The sequence below is a fragment of the Marmota flaviventris genome, chromosome 9, assembly GCF_047511675.1.
Source record: "Marmota flaviventris isolate mMarFla1 chromosome 9, mMarFla1.hap1, whole genome shotgun sequence".
Lineage (NCBI taxonomy): Eukaryota > Metazoa > Chordata > Mammalia > Rodentia > Sciuridae > Marmota > Marmota flaviventris.
The window spans coordinates 74,252,101-74,270,757 of record NC_092506.1 but is presented as its reverse complement, the minus strand read 5'-3'; the positions used below and the strand labels follow the sequence as shown (position 1 = coordinate 74,270,757).

Sequence of the window (18,657 nt, the reverse complement as noted above, 5' to 3'; positions counted from 1 at the left end):
ATGTTTACAGCTCCCACCCCCTTAGGTGATGGAGTTTAACCTAAACTCTAGTCTTTAAATGCAGCCTTTAATTTAGGAACCATTACAAGAATCTATTAGAGCAGAAAATGTCAGGTTGAAAAATTAACACATCACAGGAGTTAATTAGAACCCGGCCCCTCATTAGATGCAAATAGAGAGCCCTCCAACTGGCCAACAGCCGCTGAAGTCATGTTTGTGGCAGCTCCAAACTGGCTGCATCTTTACCACTCCCGGCTGGACCAAGGAAACTGCCCTGCACTAGGGCCAGAGCCACTAGGGGCCCAGGCCAGGGCTTTAGGTTAACTGAAGGTTCCATTCACACGTCACTATCTTTTCCTCTCAGAAATGCTGTGCATGTCACTGTAACAAAGACAAACATGCCATGCCTGTCACCAGGGGCAGTTGTGGACTGAGTAAACCACTCCATGAGAGGGGGGCTGAAGGGGCTCCAGGCTATTCAGACTTAGCCCTAAGTTGTGGTCTTTGTTTTCTTTCCACATTCAGACTGAAATGTGATTCCCCTGGCTTTCTTTTTTGGAAAATACCTAGAAAGAAAAGCTGTTGACAGGAAAAGCTTCTGACAGGGAAGGGGCTTCTTCAAGTGTTCTCATAGGAGACAGTTGCTCCAAACATGCTGAGGCAGGGATGCCAGGCCTAGAAGGAGGTCAGGATCACAAAAGGGTCATCTTTACCTGTGGATTAGGCTAGGTGTTAAGTAGTTTCCTCTATGAGAGCAGTAACACACACACACACACACACACACACACACACACACACACACAGTTTAGGGCCAGGTCCATTTGCATCTGAGCCTTCTCCACCACTTACTATGTGATCTTGGGTAAATTGCTTGACCTCTCAAAACATATCTTCTCAGGTTGTGAGAAATAAATGAAATGAATGTAAGTCATGGAACACAGTGCTTGGCTCAGAGTCAGGGTTCTACATGAGTTCTCTTTTATTTTTATTGAGTTGGTAATAGCATTCTTTCACTCAGCACTCCTGATGTCTTCTCTGTGTGCCCTGTGTGAGGAGCAGGTCCTCCTCTTGACTGCGGAGAGTTCATTCCTTCATAAACCATACACATGTGCCTTTAGCAGGGAGCATGCCTCCCTCCCCTTCCTGCTCTAGGAGAAGGGCCAATTTCACACTAACTGCTTTGTTCAATGGCTCAGAATTCTGCAGGTCAGCCCCGTTGAGTAGCCCTCCAAACTCAGCTACCTCCACCTGTGATTTACCCACAATTCTCTATCTGCACATTTACCACACTGATGGTAAATGTAATAAACAAACATTACTGATGTTTGTTTATTCTTTGTCTCCTGTGTGATCCTAGAGGATGGGGATCGGGTATTTATTTAATCTCTTCACTTGATATGTTCATCTCTGTAGTCCAAATAATTAATAGATAATTTTCTCTGTTCATCTGGTTATCTATTCTTCTGTGTAGGCTAATGGTCTCATGTGGTCTAATGGTCTAATGGTCTCAGCATAAGTGCTTCAAACCAAAGATTCAACCTTACTGCTGAGTACATTGATATCCACATGGGGACTTTTTCTGGGGAAATAATGTTGATTTCCTTCTTTGAAGGGCTTCCATTGGGCCATGATCTGGTTGGTCCTGTCATTTTCTCTTACTTTGGTTCTAGCCTCAGTTTGCTAATCTCCTTAAGGGGCTGATATACAGCCTCCTTCACAGGGAGGTTATGACCATGACCACAGACCTGCGAATTAGTTCTAGGCACAAAGCCAAACACCAAATGAAGTTGATTACATTCTTGCCCTCAGTCAAGTTGAGTTGGTAATATAAGAAAACTAAAAATATACGACAAAATATGAGCACTACATTAATGGTGCATTCCTCCAATTTATACCTACTCCCTGCTACGTGCCAAGAATCAGCTGAAATGGGAGGGTATAAAAAGCCCCAGGAAAACAGTGGCAAGTGTTGAACAAAAAGGTCTCAGGAAGAGGGTAGAAATCCCTCTACCCATATCCTCAGACCTGGGCTGCCAGAGATGTCTTTAACACGTCTGGAAAGTAGGAGGTTGTCCTATAACTGACCTTGTCTAGTGGTCCCAGAAGAAAACAAAACCCAAAACCCAACAATAACCAAGTTATTCAGCATTTACTATTGTGCCATTTACTATGTGCCAGACATTGTGCAAAATGACTTACAGGCGTTATCTCAGTTAACTCTCTCAACAACTGTGTGAGGTAGACATGAACTTCCCTCAGAAGTTGGCCAGATGTTAGTTTGAGGCTTGGAGAGGCACAGTTGCTCCACCACAGTCAGGCAACAAGTAAACGGTTTAGGAATCCACCTGCTGGGAGTTTCACCGGCTAACGGTAAAGCAGAGAGAGGGTAGAGCACACAAAGCCCCTGAGGTTGAGAATGCAAAAGGAAAGTTAAATGGGTACCCAGGTCGCAAGATCTCCAGATCCCCATAACCACACAGAAGCAGGATAAGAAAGAAAGGAGCGCAGGTTGAAGGGAAGTAGGGCCAGGAGGCTGGGGAAGGGAGAGTCCTGGTGCTTGTGCTTCTTCTTGCCCCCAGCACACAGGTCAAGCCTCCCCCCTCCCGCCCTCTCACCATCCCAACCTTATTTAGAAACCGTGTCCCCAAGACAGGAAGGGCGGCGGGCCGAGCAGCACGGAGCGTCCCGGTCTCATTTCCTTTTGAATCCCCCTGTGGAATTTCATTTCATACGGTGAGGAAATCGGAGCGCGAGACCGTCGGCTGGGCGGCTGGTCGGCTGCTCCGGGACGCCTCCCCCTTTCGCGGCTGGAGACAGGCAGCTCCCGAACCAGGTTGGGCCGAGTCTGGGGCGGGAAGAGGGGGGCCCAGCTCCAATCACTGCTAGTTGGGAGTGAAAATAGCTGCGAACTCGCGTTGTACCAGGCACCGTGCTACGCGTTTTACGCGTCATCGCTAATCCTCCCAAGTCACTTTAAGGACGAGGAACCTGACGCCAAGAGGTTGGACAATTTGTTCAAGGTCACACAACCTAGATTTAAAGCCACAATCTGTGCAAATCCAAATCCTGTGTTCTTTGTGCACGTTTTTATGCTCGACGGGGAGGTGGCCAAGGGTCAAGGTGACAGCTGGAAGGAGGGCAAGAAAGGGGGCATCGAGGCGACCTCACTTCTCACCTGGGACAGAGGGAGCGAGTTGGCTGGGCCAGAGCTACTAGGTTCGTAGCCGCCTGGCCCCAGCACGCCTCCGGGTGGGAGGAAAACGAGCGCCGGGAAGCTGGCGGGGCGGGGCGGGGCGGTCCGGGGAGCGAGGGAGAATCGGAGAAGGGGGGCTGCGGGCTGAGGCCTGACCCTTCCAGTGGGAGAGCCACCCCGCCCCAACCCCGCCCCTCTCTGCCTGGGACGCCACCCCATTGGAGAGGCTCTCTGTCCGTCTCGCCTCGCCACCGCCCAGAGAATCTCCAGGGCTGCGAAGGGTTGGGGTTGTGAGAGCGGCGCGGCGCAGAGTGCTGGCGGGCTTCGCTGAGACGCCGAGCAGACTTCGCGGTCGCCAGGTTATGGGCTAGCTGCCTGAAGCCATGACCCTCGCAGTCTGTCCCTCGGTCTCAGCCTCGGGCGTCTGATACCCCACACAGACGCGCGCAGCTGCCTAAGAGGCGGCTACTGCCCCCTCATCGCCCTTGGCGCCTTATCACACTCTCTTCCCCAGAGCTGGGAGCAGCGCGGGCAGCCGGCGCCCCCGTGCAAACTGGGGGTGTCTGCTGGAGCAGCCCCCGCCGCCGCCACTGCTGCCCCGGGCTCTGGCCATGGCCTGGCGGGGCGCAGGGCCGAGCGTCCCGGGGGCACCCGGAGGTGTCGGGCTCAGTCTGGGGCTGCTGCTGCAGTTGCTCCTACTGCTGGGGCGGGCACGGAGTTTCGGGGACGAGGAGGAGCGGCGTTGCGACCCCATCCGCATCTCCATGTGCCAGAACCTCGGCTACAACGTGACCAAGATGCCCAACCTGGTGGGGCACGAGCTGCAGACGGACGCCGAGCTCCAACTGACAACTTTCACGCCGCTGATTCAGTACGGCTGCTCCAGCCAGCTGCAGGTGGGCGTCCCTAACCCCCACCCCTGGCGTGACCCTTTGGGCAGAGATGCCCCAAACTCCCCCGGTAGAGCTCATGCTAAATCGAGACCCCTTTCAAGCCTGAGGGTTACAAAACTCCTGGAAAAGTGATTTCCAACCCCACTACCACTTTTCTGTCCCTACTTAGGGACTGGAAGCCAAAACGTTGTGTAAGTCATTTGGCCTGAGAAAGAACCCACTCTTACACCCCGCCCTTCCGTTTTTCTCCCCTGCCCACCCATGTCTGGCCAAGCCCCTAACCCCAGTGGAGCTGAGGGTTATCTTTGCCAAGGATTCCAGCCACTGCTCGGTGGGCGAGTCCTAGGCAGAGGAGCCAAATGGAGTTAAGACTTGGAAGGAGAGATAAGAAGACAGGAACTTCTCCTCCCTTCCCTGTCCCTCACGGACCTTCTTTCTCTCCTTATTTTGGGGAATGAGTTATTAAATAAAATACTACGGCCCGTTTGCTGCGGAATGACCCCTCCTTGCGTCGTCCCTCTGGTTTTAGAGGTCATACAGGAAGGAGTTAGTTGGGTTGACTTGAGTTCTTTCTCATCCTCAGGGTTGAAGTAAGATTTAGTGTTTGAAAGGAGAGACGGAGTTCCAGAAGTTAGCTTGTAGATTGGAAGATTTTTTTTTTTTTTGCAGTCATTAAAATTTTTTAAACATATGTAATGTGTAATGACAGAAATTGTCTTAGAATAATAAGTGAAGAAAGAATATGCATATGTAGGGTAATTGTAATCTTGCAACAACCAATTCATTATGGGGAAAGACTGAAAGGAAAATTTAAAAACTTAACATTCATTGGTTTTTGGTTGAGAAGACTGAGTGATTTTTAGAAATTTAGAAAAGAAAGCAGTTGAGGGGGAAAAAAATAGAGATTAGTTGTCCAGGCTAAAAGCTTCAGAAATCTATGGTTCTGGCTGCAACTTCTGAGAGATAAGAAACAGACATACAGCTTACTTACTAGCTGCATGTTTTTACATAGGTCATTTTAAAAGTTGGATTGTGGTTTTGGAAAGATGGATGGGATTAGACCTGTTGCTGGTGGAATATCCCTTTGGAAATTTCAGAACTTTAGAACTAGGTTATAAAAGCTTAAGAAATGATCCTCTAGCTCTCAGTTTGGAAACAGCACATATCCTGACATCAGTGGCAATTTTGTTGGAGAAACAGCTTTTGCAGGGATATATATTTTTAATTACATGTATTCTGGGGAAGCAGCCAAGCTGTTTTGAAGGACAGGCCAGGATCCCTTTACATGCTGGAAAATAGTTACTTGTAACTCTAGACTTCATAGACAACATCTGTAAGGAGCCAAGGAGACTGTTTATCAATGCTGGAGGAATTGAGGACAGCAACTGGACTCTCCCCTGCTGGTATTGCAGTTTCAGGGACTTAACATTTACATTTTCCTATTGTGCTTTATTACTATTCATTGAGTAAACCCTAGCCAAACAAATCCCCAGTGACTAGAGACCTCAATCTATCTTATCCTTGGGTCTAACAGTGTCTCTGTTGGTATATTTTCATTTTCAATATGGGACTGATTTTTAAAAATGTAAAGAATAAAATAGAGGAAAAGAGAATATTAACAAGATATGTGTGTGTATAAATATATTTACATTACATTTATTTTTTTCTTTAATATTTTTGTTGTTGTTGTAGATGGACACAATACCTTTACTTTATTTTTATGTGGTGCTGAGGATCGAACCCAGTGTCTCACGCGTGCCCGGCGGGCACTTTACCACTGAGCTATAACCCTAGCCCACATTATTTTTATTTTTGAGGTGTTGAAAAAATGAGGACAAAAAGTGAGCACCCCATCACTTAAATAAATGAATTATTTTATTAGACTCTTCAACTTTTTCAAATAGTAGCTAAAAAGGAGAGGGAGATTGAAAACCAGTTTTTAAAAGTTTATTTTCTTAAGGGTTATGATGTGAAAAGGGATTATATAATTCTTAAGACCCTTCTTATTTATGTATGTATTTATTTAATGTTCCTCTGGACAGGACTACTAGAGCCAAACTAAGTGTATAAAAGTGATGGATTATTAGGCACCCTTGTTTGAGGGCAGAGTAAACAGACTCATAGTAGGCTGGTTTAAAAGTAGATATATGTACATTGCTTGGAAGCATTCACTCAACTTTGTGCAAGCATTTGGCCAAACTTCCAAGTCATTGTTTTCTTTGTTCATTTCGTTACTTTTCCAGTTCTTCCTTTGTTCGGTTTATGTGCCAATGTGCACAGAGAAGATCAACATCCCCATTGGCCCATGTGGCGGTATGTGTCTTTCCGTCAAGAGACGCTGTGAACCGGTCCTGAAGGAATTTGGATTTGCCTGGCCAGAGAGCCTAAATTGCAGCAAATTCCCACCACAGAACGACCACAATCACATGTGCATGGAAGGGCCAGGTGACGAAGAGGTGCCCTTACCTCACAAAACCCCTGTACAGCCTGGGGAGGAGTGTCACTCCGTGGGAACCAATTCAGATCAGTATATTTGGGTGAAAAGGAGCCTGAACTGCGTTCTTAAGTGTGGCTACGATGCTGGTTTATACAGCCGCTCAGCCAAGGAGTTCACTGATACCTGGATGGCGGTGTGGGCCAGCCTGTGCTTCATCTCCACTGCCTTCACCGTGCTGACCTTTCTGATTGATTCTTCCAGGTTTTCTTACCCTGAGCGCCCCATCATATTTCTCAGTATGTGCTATAATATTTATAGCATTGCTTATATTGTCAGGCTGACTGTAGGCCGGGAAAGGATATCCTGCGATTTTGAAGAGGCAGCAGAACCCGTTCTTATCCAAGAAGGACTTAAGAACACAGGATGTGCAATAATTTTCTTGCTGATGTACTTTTTTGGAATGGCCAGCTCCATTTGGTGGGTTATTCTGACACTCACTTGGTTTTTGGCAGCAGGACTCAAATGGGGTCATGAAGCCATTGAAATGCACAGCTCTTATTTCCACATTGCAGCCTGGGCCATCCCAGCAGTGAAGACTATTGTCATCTTGATTATGAGATTGGTGGATGCCGATGAACTGACTGGCCTGTGCTATGTTGGGAATCAAAACCTTGATGCCCTCACTGGCTTTGTGGTGGCCCCTCTCTTCACTTATTTGGTGATTGGAACTTTGTTCATTGCTGCAGGTTTGGTGGCCTTATTCAAAATTCGGTCAAATCTTCAAAAGGATGGGACAAAGACAGACAAATTGGAAAGACTGATGGTCAAGATTGGGGTCTTCTCAGTACTGTATACTGTTCCTGCAACCTGTGTGATTGCCTGTTATTTCTATGAAATTTCTAATTGGGCAATCTTTCGGTATTCTGCAGATGACTCCAATATGGCTGTTGAAATGTTGAAAATTTTTATGTCTTTGCTTGTGGGCATCACTTCAGGCATGTGGATCTGGTCTGCCAAAACGCTTCACACGTGGCAGAAGTGTTCCAACAGATTGGTGAATTCTGGGAAGGTAAAGAGAGAGAAGAGAGGGAATGGTTGGGTGAAGCCTGGGAAAGGCAATGAAACTGTGGTGTAAGGCTTAGCCAGACTCCACACTTTCTTCATCTTGAAGTGGGGTTGTCAGCATTTCTGTGGAAGTGCAACTAAAAGTTTTATGTGGTGAATCTCAGTTTGAACAAACTAGCAACACTTAAGAGATCCCCATCAACCCACCACCCCTCACCCCCCACCCCAGCATCATAAAAAGCAGTGATCTTGCTGCAGACTTTGAAATTATCCAAAATGGAAAAGCCAGTTAGAGGCTTGCAATGCTGTGAAAAATCAAGATGTTGATCACTTTAGCAGGTTGCAGCTTGGAGCATGGAGGTCCTGCCTAGATCCAAAAAGTCCAGGGTGATGCTGTTTTTCTCTACTGGGTGGGATTTGAGTGTGAGTTGGTAACTTGCAGGGAGAAAGATTAATTTTTAAATCCTTTTAAATTCTAAATACTAACTAGGTCTTTCAGATAGCAAAGTGATCTATAAACACTGGAAATGCTGGGTTCAGAGAAGTGTTACAAGAGTTTTATAGTTTGGCTGATCTAACATAAACATCTGTGGTGCACTGTCTTCTGTTTAGAACTTTGTAGATTGCACTCCCAAGAGGTGGTGTCAAAATCTTCCAGTGCCTTTGTCATAAAACAGAATTGTTTGAACAAACAAAAGTACTGAACTAACACACACAAGGTATCCAGTGGATTTTTCTTCTCTTTCTCTCTTTAAATTTCAACATCTCTGTTCTAGGCTGCTGCTGTTTTCTTCGTTTTACACTAATGACCCCCCAAAAGTTATTTTTATAGAATATTTGCACTGCAGCATGCCTAATGAGGAGAAAAGGAAGGGTGATTCACGTTCTGACAATCACTTAATTCAGAGGAAAAATGAGATTTACTAGGTTGACTTACCTTAGCAACCCCAGAGACCTCTTGCATTGAGCAATGGGGACTTAATATATTTTTACTTTGTGTGATTGCATCTGTGCAGACGCCAGTCTGGAAGAGCTAAAATGTTAAATTTCTTGGCAACTTTGCATTCACACAGATTAACTGTGTAATTTGTGTGTGTCAATTACAATTAAAAGCGCATTCTTGGACCATGACATAGTATACTCAACTGACTTTAAAACTATGGTCAACTGCATTCTTAGAATGATAGTGCCTTTTTTCCTTGGCATAGGAATGTTATCAGAGTCTGGTCTACTTACCACCATGGAGACTTATTCAGTTTTGTAAAGGGAACTAAGGACAGCTAATCCAACTACTTGGTGCATAATTGTTCCTTAGTAATTGGCAAAGGCTCCTTATAAGATTTCATTGGAGGCAGTGTGGCCTGGAGTATTTATATGGTGCTTAATGAATCTCCAGAATGCCAGCCAGGAGCTGGATTGGTTAGCAGGGAATAAAGTGTAGACCATATGAAATGAACTGCAAACCCTAACAGCACAGGTTTCTTAATTGCCTTTTGCAGAGGTATCCAGAGCTTTTAAAATTTATGCTTTACGTTTCTCACAAGGGGGCACCCCCTAGCAACCTATCAAAAATTCCAGTTCTTTTAAAATTGTTAACTGGCCTTTCTCTTAACTCGCCTTAGGCCTTCTAATCACCAGATCTGGGACAATTTGTTGTCAGTGTCACAGGTTGCTCTTCTTATAACTCATACATGATGTTTTGCTTCAGCAACTGCTTTGCAATGACTCATTTATTAATCCATGCCTTTTAAAAGGTCATTTTTCTTTTTCTATTGCACTCTAAGTTCAGAAACATTTCTAGGGACTCAAATTCCAAATAGGTAATCGAACTCTGAAAATAAGCATGGCTTTTTTTGATTGAGCTTTATACCAATGGTTTGATGTTTCCCTTCCTTCTTTGTTTTTGTGTATAATTGAGCAGTCTGAGATCCAGATGCGCATAAAGTGCATTATGTGTTTGGAAGAGAAAGTCTTGAGACTTTTTAGATAGAAACTTTGTGGGCCTGGGTGGCCCCTGCTGCTTCATGTGATCTGAGTACCTAGGTTGGACTTCGGGTTAGAGCTATAGGAGCATGAGAACTGATCCCGGGAAGGGCCAGTGTAATTTCATCTGATTGCATTGCCTAATGTAAAATGTGAACTCCGTGCTGCTTGCAGATAGTTCCCATAGCTGTCCAGGGCCCTGGAGCATGCACCCAGGGGCAGAGCCTGCCCTTACTCACGCTCCGCTCTGGTGTCTGGGGAGTTGTGCAGACATTCTGGCCCAGGGAAAAGAAGGACCATGCAGTGGGGGGACTGGCCTTAGTGTTAGAGTAGAGGGGTTTGTTATGTAGTATTCTTTGTAACACTTCAGTGATTTTTGTGACCAAGACAGAACCTAGCAGAGGGATGGGCAATATTGGTCAAAGATTAAATAATAATCCTAACAATAAAAGGGCACTTAGGTGAACCTGTACTACTGAGTTCTGGAGTAGTGTCCTGACAACGTTTTGCAGTTTCACTGTCAATTCAACAAATCTCTTGCCTTCTCAGGAGAAGGCACATTTGATCAGAAGTAGCCATAGGTGCAAACTGGATTAGTAGTGTTGGCAATGCAACAGGGTTATAGGCCTTTCCTTTCACATTCCAGACAATGGAGTGTTTACAGTTTCAGGAAAGGAACTCTGTGACTGAGGAGTCAGTTACCAACAAACTTCAAGTGACTCCTTTGCCTCTTAAATTGATATTTGTTTAAAAAATAAAGGTCAATTATCAGCACATTTATTGAGTGCCAACTGTGTGTAAAGCCCTGTGTTAGGCACTTGGGGATGTCCTGGGAGATAGGCTGTGTTTGTCTAAGGGATGTATTAGGGTGGGGATGCACTTGGGTCTGCTAAACTTTGCTATTGGTTTTTTGAAGGACTTGGGGCCTCTGGAATTCATATCTGTTTTACTGTTTCCTTCCCACAAACCTCTTCTTGGGCCCTTCTACCTTTAACATATCTCTTATCCGTTCCCAAGATTCCTTCCAAATCAATTACAGGGGTTTTGACAAAAAGCATCAACTTTGCTTCATGACAATTTCCATAGAAATCCCCAAGGAAGACTCAGAATAGGCTACAAGGAAACAAGCTCCTGCACTAATATAATTTTGGGGGTAGGCAAGTCAGAGCTCTGGGTGCTCCCTGGGATTTGTGTAGAAATATTTGAAGACGGTGTCTTGCTAGAGGAAAAGTTAGATTTATTTTTCTTTCTCTGAAATTTAGTATAATAGGTATGCTTGTAGCTTTCTACAAAAATCCCTCAGTCTCCAGAGATTTTATTAAACAGGGCCAAGGGCACCTCTGTCCAACCTCATCTCTGGCAGACTCCTTTCTTTGGCTTATGCAGGCTAAACCTCAGGGCAGAGGAACATGGAGTAGGGTAGAACTGGCCAGAACCATCCGGTTGAACTACTTGGTTGATTCAGATCCTTTTTCCTTAATGGAGACCCATTTCCTGTTCACTGAGACTGCTTCTGAACTGGCAGCTTGCTTAGGGGCCTGAAACCGGAGAAGGGGTGACACTTTTCATTTCCTTAACACGCTTTCTGACTTTCCTTTCCCTGGTCATTCCTTCATCTGCACTTCTGCATTAGATGCTGAATTGTGATTCTATTCAACAACCCCAGCTCTATGTCTCTGGACCCCTTCGGCCTCCTGGTTATAAAATTAAGTTCTTTTTGTGATAGAACCAGGCTGGAACCTGACGACACAAAGATGAACTCAACACACTCACCCTGAAGGGACAGGCTCAGTTTAAAAAGATTTTGCCAGGAAGGTGCAATCTTTGGCAGCAGTTAGGAAAGGGAGCCACGTAGGGCTGGAGATGTGGCTCAGTGGTAGAATGCACAAAGTGAAGCATAAGACCCCGGGGTTGATCCCCAGTGTTGCGGGGAAAAAAGAAAAGGAGCCAGAGCACAGATTTTGGAAGGAGCCTTTTAAAATCTTTCTACATCCTGAATTTCATTCTGTGATGGAAGGCACTGGATAGAGTTGCTATTCCAGCCTATCATATAAGTCTGACAGTTCTCCATGTCCCTTTATTGTACTTGAGTTCAGAGTCCCTGTCTAGGTTTGCATCATATCTGGCAAAGGACCTGGGTTATCATTTTTCCTCCATGGCTAGGTCACAGATCTTGGAAACTACTATGAGAGCATTTTGCTCCTACCTGGAAACAGATCCTAGAAGCTTAAATAATGGATTTTTGTTTCACTGTAGCCTGGATAGAGGTTTTCTGTTGCTGCCTCTTGCCATACATATGTGCAGTAATAGCATGCTTGACAGTACCAGGAGGGAAGTGAGCCACAGATGCCCCTCATATGCCTCTTCCCTCGCTAGCCTAGTTGCCTTGATAGTTGCCTGTTTCTGCTTTACCTATTTCCTTTCTTTGCATCAGCAAATTCCTAGTATTCATCCAGGCAATTTATAGAGGGCCTTTTGGGGGTCCTGTATGAGCCATATCCTCAAAGCTTTTGTACCTCCTTGATCTCCGATAATATTCAGTCCATGACCACTGTCATACCCCATAAGGCTTCTGAAAAGGGTGAAAGCAGCTCTGTCCCACAAAGGTTTGTTCCATCTTCCCTCCCAGGTGGTAAAAAGTTTCCAAATCCTGTTAATAGGCTTAGACTCTGACTTGGCTGTGTTTTGGAAGGGGTAAGCTGCTTTCTAGAGCTCTCCCAGTGAGGCATGTCGGTGGTTCTGAATTTCTTCTACCTCACAGGGTGTTGTGAGGCTTTAGAAGGTCTAAGCATGAAGACCCTTTGAGTTCTTCATAAGAAAGATGTTAACTGCTATACCTAACCTGCTTTGTGCAGCAGTCAAGCTAGTTGGTCTGGGGCCTTTTCTTGGATCCTTATGCCACCCCACAGCTCCAGAAACCTGGAGGCCAACCTGGGGGATTTTCAGATGTTCCATATAGAGGTACCTATATATGTAACTCCTTCTACACTTTCCCTGAAAGAATTGCTGAATTTCAAAGGAAATGGACCCTGCTTTTAAGGATGTACAAAAGTATGTCTGCATTGATGTCTGTACTGTAAATTTCTAATTTATCACTGTACAAAAAAAACCTTTGCTATTTAATTTTTGTATTAAAGGAAAATAAAGTTTTGTTTATTAAGTGGTGTGTGATTTGGCATGTTACTGAAGTGTGTTGTGGCCCCTGGGGAGCACACATACTCAGCAATGAGAAATAGAGGATCCCGTTTGCAGGACAGATTGAGAAATGCTTTCCGAGAGCTTCTTTGTTTCTTTTTTTGCTAGTGCTATTTTTTCCCCTCTGGGATTTCTCCTGGGTCAGCAAACCCCCACAATCCAAGGTCAACAGAATTTATCACCACTGTGGTCATGAGTAGCACTCAAGTGGATCACATGATGCTTTGGATGTAACTGTAGCTCTCAAGTTGTTATCCCGATGACACCTTTCTTGGCATTTTGAGGGGTGGCCATCTTTACCTTCCCAGTCCCATTGACTTAATTTGGTGGTCAGGAAAGTTTTCTTATCACCACTGTGGCGTCAATCTTCCAAAAAAGGAAGTCTCTCCCCAACCCTATTTAAATTTCTTTTAACTTTGAATTTTTAACATTTTTTTTTTTCCTGGCACACAATTGTTCTGTTTCGTGTAATAGACATGGATAAGTTTCATCGTTAGTCAAGAAAATGTCTTCCTTAGCTAATTTTATAAGTTGGGTGGTCTATGTCCCTATATCCAGAAAAGTCATCAGACAAAACACAATCAAAGCAATTATCAGGAGGTTGTCATAGGATCCAATAATATTGTGGACCACATAGAAAGGGAAGGAGGGCCACTGCCATTGGAGATATCTGCTGATGTCCCAAATGAGATCAACTCTCTTGGTTGGCTTTTAAATTGCTTCCCACCCTTCAGCTCCACTTGAATACCATTCGTCTTAGGTCAGTAAAAGCCCAGTGTACAAGGATTTGCAATACTACTCTCCTTATCTACAGATTGCTATTGTACTTTTATCTCAAACCCTAACTGAAGGGAGGCATGTAATTTAAATTCTCTTCCCTATAAGACAGACTGTGTTTCTCGTTCCATTACCTACTCATTAAGTAGTTATGAAGTTAAGGAAAAGTCAACACAATCTGGAATGAATTCATAATAATCCCTTGCACTTGTAGAAACACTTTCCCAATAGAAAATGCTTCACACAATTTTCTTTTATTCTGTTGGCATTTCTGAAGTAAGGCAAGCCTTATCTGCCTTTAGAGAGGAGAAGCCAAGACTTATAGAGGGCAAGGGTAACCCAAAGGGGAGTTAGTAGGTTGGGTAGTCAGAGCTTCTGATTCCTAGCTCAGAGTTTTGTTTTTATTTTACACAGGATTTCATTTTGTTTTCATTTTACATTCCTAAGGGTTGCACTATGTCCCTCTGAAAGTTATGTTGAAGCCCTAATCCTCAATACCTGTGAATGTGACCTTATTTGGAAAATAGGGTCATTGCAGATGTAATTAAGTTAAAATGAGCTCATACCAGATTAGGGTGGGTCCTAATCCAATAAATGGTATCCATCTAATGAGAGGGAAATTTAGACACAGACACAGGAAAATGCCATGTGAAGGCAGAGGTTGAAGTTACACAGCTGCAGACCAAACAAGAAACCCCAAGGACAGCTGGAAGACAGGCATAGAGGAGTCTTCCCTGGAGCCTCCAGAAGGAGCCAACCTCGATTTCAGACTTCTAGCCTCCAGAACTGTGCAAGAATAAATTTCTGTTGTCTTAAGTCACCCAGTTTGTGATAGTTTGTTATGGAGACCCTAACTAATACATGTTCAATTCCTTTGATTTCTTTAGTGCAAGTAGTTCATTGAGAGTGGGTAAATACTTTGGCAGACATCTCTCTCAATAATAAGAACTGACCATGAGCTTCTATTTTTTAAGGATTATGTGGTATAATCACTATAGTAAATATCATTATCGTAAACTGGACACCTCTAGAGTAAGCCCCATGATCCCTGACACAACTTGTTTGAACTCTTGGCTGATTTCCCACCTACCCATTCCCCAACAGAATCTCTATGTGCAGGGCCAAGACCCTAACTGGAATGTGGCCCAAGGGTTTTTTAGCATTTCTGCCCTGAGAACTGATTTTTTCTCTTTCCCGTTTTAGCTTTCACAAGCAATCATAATTTTAAAGTTGAGCTGACTCTTGACTAAAGAGGTCAGCCTTGCCTCCTGTTTTTAGAGGTTCTGTGAACGGAAATAAACTACACTGGGAGAGGGATTTGTCCTCTCCTCAGCTTTCCTTTGCAATGCAGCTGAGTTGGTAGTACTGGGAGCATCTCACTAAATGTCCTGACAATCTATTAGACCTGCAAAGATTTAGTCCAAAAGGTTTTCCAAGTGGATCTTGGCATCACCTGAAATTGCTAGGACCACTCTGTCCTCTTCCTTCCGTCTCTTTGATCCTAAGCCTAAGAGACCCATGAATTATTTCATCAGCCTTCATGGTGAAGGATTCCAACTTCTTAAATTCCCCAGAGAGAGAATACAATATCAAATGTATTAACGTTTCTCATCAATTGCCTGATTTTCATTAGTTTCCTATCTGGTTTCCTGTTAGCATCTATAGGGAAGTTTTAAATTCTTTCTGTGAAGAAGTTTAGTCTGAAATAAACCTACAATAGGACAAAGAACATACAAATTTTATTGTGTGCCTAAGTGTGAGAACCACACACACATTCAATTCGAGATGCAAAGGGTGGCAGAGGTGCGGGGGCAAAATAGTTGAACCTTCTATAGAGCTTAACAAAGATGTAGGGATTGGGCCCTCCAGTGGGAAGGAAGGGGATGCAGATGATGGAAGGTTATGGAAGAGAATATACATGGCCCATGAGCAAGCGTTGCCTTCTTAATGTGGATGAAGTCTCCCAGGTCACCGCCTTCTGAGGCAATCTCTATCTGGGCTAGGTGCCACACCTCCAATCTCTCTTTCCTCTGGGGATCTTCGCTAGGCAGAAAGAAGGGATGTCAGATGGAAAATGCTGTGCCTATCTCCTCTGTTTACTAATAAAGCTAGATATAAATTTATTTTAAGGTTAGCTTTTCAGAGCTATTGCATGTGTCTGCAGAGGTCCGCAGTTTCTCTGAATAACCAACTTGATGTATGCCTAAGAAACACATTTGGGGTGGGATACTTGGATCTCCCTCACACCTAATCCTATTTTCACCCAAGTGCGTGCTTAATCTCATGGTTAGCCCACATTATCAATGCCTTTCTATTTAAGAGATTAAATGATTGGCTATCTAAATTTCCCCAAATGCCTGAGGATTATATCATTTCACTTGATATGAGGTCAATGGCTACAGTATAAAGGCATGAGATAGAATTGATAAGTCACATAGAAGAACCTGTCCTGGTTTTCATTATTTTCCTCTCACCTCTTGCCCATGCATATGTACTTTTCCCCTCTGCCTGGAATGTTCTTTCTGTCTTTCTTCAGCTAGGTTACATTTCTTCTTCCTTCAGGGCTGAAGTCTGTGTGGCCTCTTCTGGGAAAACTTCCCTGAGTCTTCTGATTGTCACTTCCTGCCTCCTTTCCTTCTCACTACTGGTTGGTTTAAGCCTCTGCACCTTTGGCTCTGGGAGTGTGGCTGCACTGTTTACAATGGTCTCTGAAGGAGTCTGTTTCCCTTCCTGAGCTCCCTGGCCACCTGGTGCTGCTTCTTGTTGTGTCTCCACAGCCTGGCACAGAGCACTAGTTTAAGGAAGATTTGAGGAAGGAAGAAAGAAAGGAAGGGAGAGAGGAAGAGAAGACAGGATGAATATAAAGAGAGGAATGGAATAAAGACGAAAAGTAGGCAGGGAGGGAGAGTGTTACCTTGTTAGGTAGGGCACTGAGGATCTTTGGTGACAAATGTGGATAGCAGAGGAAAGAAATCAAAGGTGACGATAGCTATTGGTTTGGCAGGGCTTTCTGGAAAGATCCTAGGGCACTAATCTCAGAACATTCTCCAGCCTCAAAGATAGATAAGAGAGTGATCACTCACCCAATAAGTTGTCTCTCTTCTCTCTTTTATTTTCTCCTTCCCCACAACAAATAATCACTGAAGTCTACTGCATATATGACACTAGAGTGGGCTAAGGAAGGAAAGAGGGAAAAATGTTAAAAGAAAAAAAATATGAAAGACAAGTCCAGCTTAGAGTCCCAAAATTCAGATGATGGAACAGAGAAAGAATTCAGCTGTTATTAACAAGCTTAAAAACCTGGAAAAACAAATCCTCTACTGCTTAGTAAATATTTGTTGAGTGGCAGAATGAAGGTCCATCATGTGCCAGCCACTGTCCTGGGAAAGTACTGTGGATGACACTGAGATGAATAAGACATCCTTTGTCTCCAGAAGTTTATGATGGCAAACCACGTGCTCCCTCTGTCCCCCTCTCTTAAATCTGTGTTTCTAGTCTTTTCACACTTACTATGTAATTTCCTCCTAAACTGCTCATCTAAGCCTTGTTCCGTGCAGTCTGGTAGAACGTCTTCTGAGTGCCCAGTGTAATGCAGCAGCTTCTGAACTGCTGTCATCTTGTCATTTGACCTATAAAAGGACTTGTCTGACTCACACAATTTTCAAGGAGAGAGTAGGGAAGAAGAAAAAGAGGAAAAATGTGGATCACAGAGACCATTACTCTTTTAAGACTTGATCTACTCCTCACAGCTGCCCTCTAAATTCAATATGTAAAATATAAAAACTAGGACTTATTCATGATGTGCCATTGGAGATACTTTTAATATTTTTTAAGTGTTTTATTTTGGAGATACTTAATCATTATATTCAGTTAACTGCTTCCAATTGTGTGAGTGTGTGTGTGTGTGTGTGTATATATATATATATATTTTTTTTTTTTTGAGGGAGAGTGGTTAAGGGAGAATGAACCCAGTGGTACTCTAGTACTAAACTATACCCCCATCTCTTTTTTATTTTTCTTTTATTTTGAGATAGGGTCTCTTTAAGTTTCCAATGATCCTCCTGCCTCAGCCTCCTGAGTAGCTGGGATTACAAGCATGTGCCATGGCACCCAGCTCAGTTGAACATCTCTTCTAGGCATATGTGTTGTTTTATAATAATTGCACCCTGTAGGGCATTTATGTAGGTAGGTCTCCCTTGTCTCCTCTGAACTTTCTACTTTTGCTACTCCCAGTCATAATTCTAGAAATTCAAAGAGATTGTTCTGTAAAAGAGGTCCATGGTCAGTAGTCCTCCTTTCCCCAAAGTGAAAGAGATAAATGTGTGAATAAATGTGGCCATGAGTTGCCCTGAGGGAGGTGTGGGGCAGCAAGTTATTTCAGTGTAACAGGAGCCTAAGATTCTTGCAGTGGGAGGGAAGGTGGGCTGAGGCCAAGTTACAAAAGGCCTTGGAGGCCATATTCTCTCCTGTGCTTGGCACAGGAATGCCAGCAAGAGGTTGAAAATAAGAAGGCTCATGTCCATGTTGGTGTCTTTACCAACGTGGCTTTTTCGGTTTTTCTCTGGCTGTTGGTGGACTGTGGGCTGGAAAGAAGGCAGGCTGGAGGCATGGATGAGAGCCACTAGGGCCTGAATAAAGGAGGCAGCAGAGATATGGAAACAAGGGGGAATTTTTTCAGAGAAAACACAACTGGCTGTGTCCTCTGTGGCCCTGTTCAATGAGCCAAATCTTTATTTCTAAAATGTACTCTAGTGTTTCAGAGGCAAGGAGTTCTGCTTTCTCTGTACATCTGATACAGCACACCCTCACATGACTAACTTCAGATAACTAGCACACAGGCCTGAGCCCATGGCTGCACTGACCAAACACTGCTGGACTCTTGGGTTTGCCTGCATTAAGACTCTTCAGGCTAGTCCAGGATCAGTAGGACATCGAATGGTAGCGGAAGGAACAGAGCCATTGTAATAGAGGGCAGTGTTCAGTCATTTATGGAGTGCTAAGGCACCCACCAGCTTGTTGGAACTAAGAGTTTTCTACCATGACTTATGTCGCGATGTAGCTGAAACAATTCCATCATAAAGGCTTAATTTTGTAGAAACTTAATCTCAGGCATG

The 18,657-nt window shown here is 44.1% G+C and overlaps 1 protein-coding gene and 1 long non-coding RNA gene across 4 annotated transcripts; one reads left to right on the top strand and one right to left on the bottom strand.

The window, feature by feature from the left end:
• Positions 1-744: 744 nt before the first annotated feature.
• On the bottom strand, positions 745-3,262 carry LOC139706898 (uncharacterized). 2 transcript variants are annotated; one of them, XR_011708587.1, is made up of 4 exons: positions 3,176-3,262; positions 2,625-2,845; positions 2,200-2,364; positions 745-1,089 (listed from the first exon to the last, which is right to left on the bottom strand). It is a non-coding gene; the product is annotated as an uncharacterized lncRNA (long non-coding RNA). The 2 variants fall into 2 exon arrangements; XR_011708586.1 differs by lacking the exon at positions 3,176-3,262 and having other exon boundaries at positions 2,625-2,974.
• A 196-nt stretch (positions 3,263-3,458) lies between these two features.
• Fzd4 (frizzled class receptor 4) lies at positions 3,459-12,731 on the top strand. Of its 2 annotated transcripts, none has more exons than XM_027942682.2 (2): positions 3,459-4,089; positions 6,330-12,731. In XM_027942682.2, exons 1-2 carry the CDS (start codon positions 3,805-3,807, stop codon positions 7,656-7,658), a joined length of 1,614 nt encoding a protein of 537 aa, XP_027798483.1. In that variant the 5' UTR covers positions 3,459-3,804; the 3' UTR covers positions 7,659-12,731. The 2 variants fall into 2 exon arrangements, with proteins under 2 accessions (XP_027798483.1, XP_071472687.1); XM_071616586.1 differs by lacking the exon at positions 3,459-4,089 and adding an exon at positions 4,406-5,489.
• Positions 12,732-18,657: the final 5,926 nt, after the last annotated feature.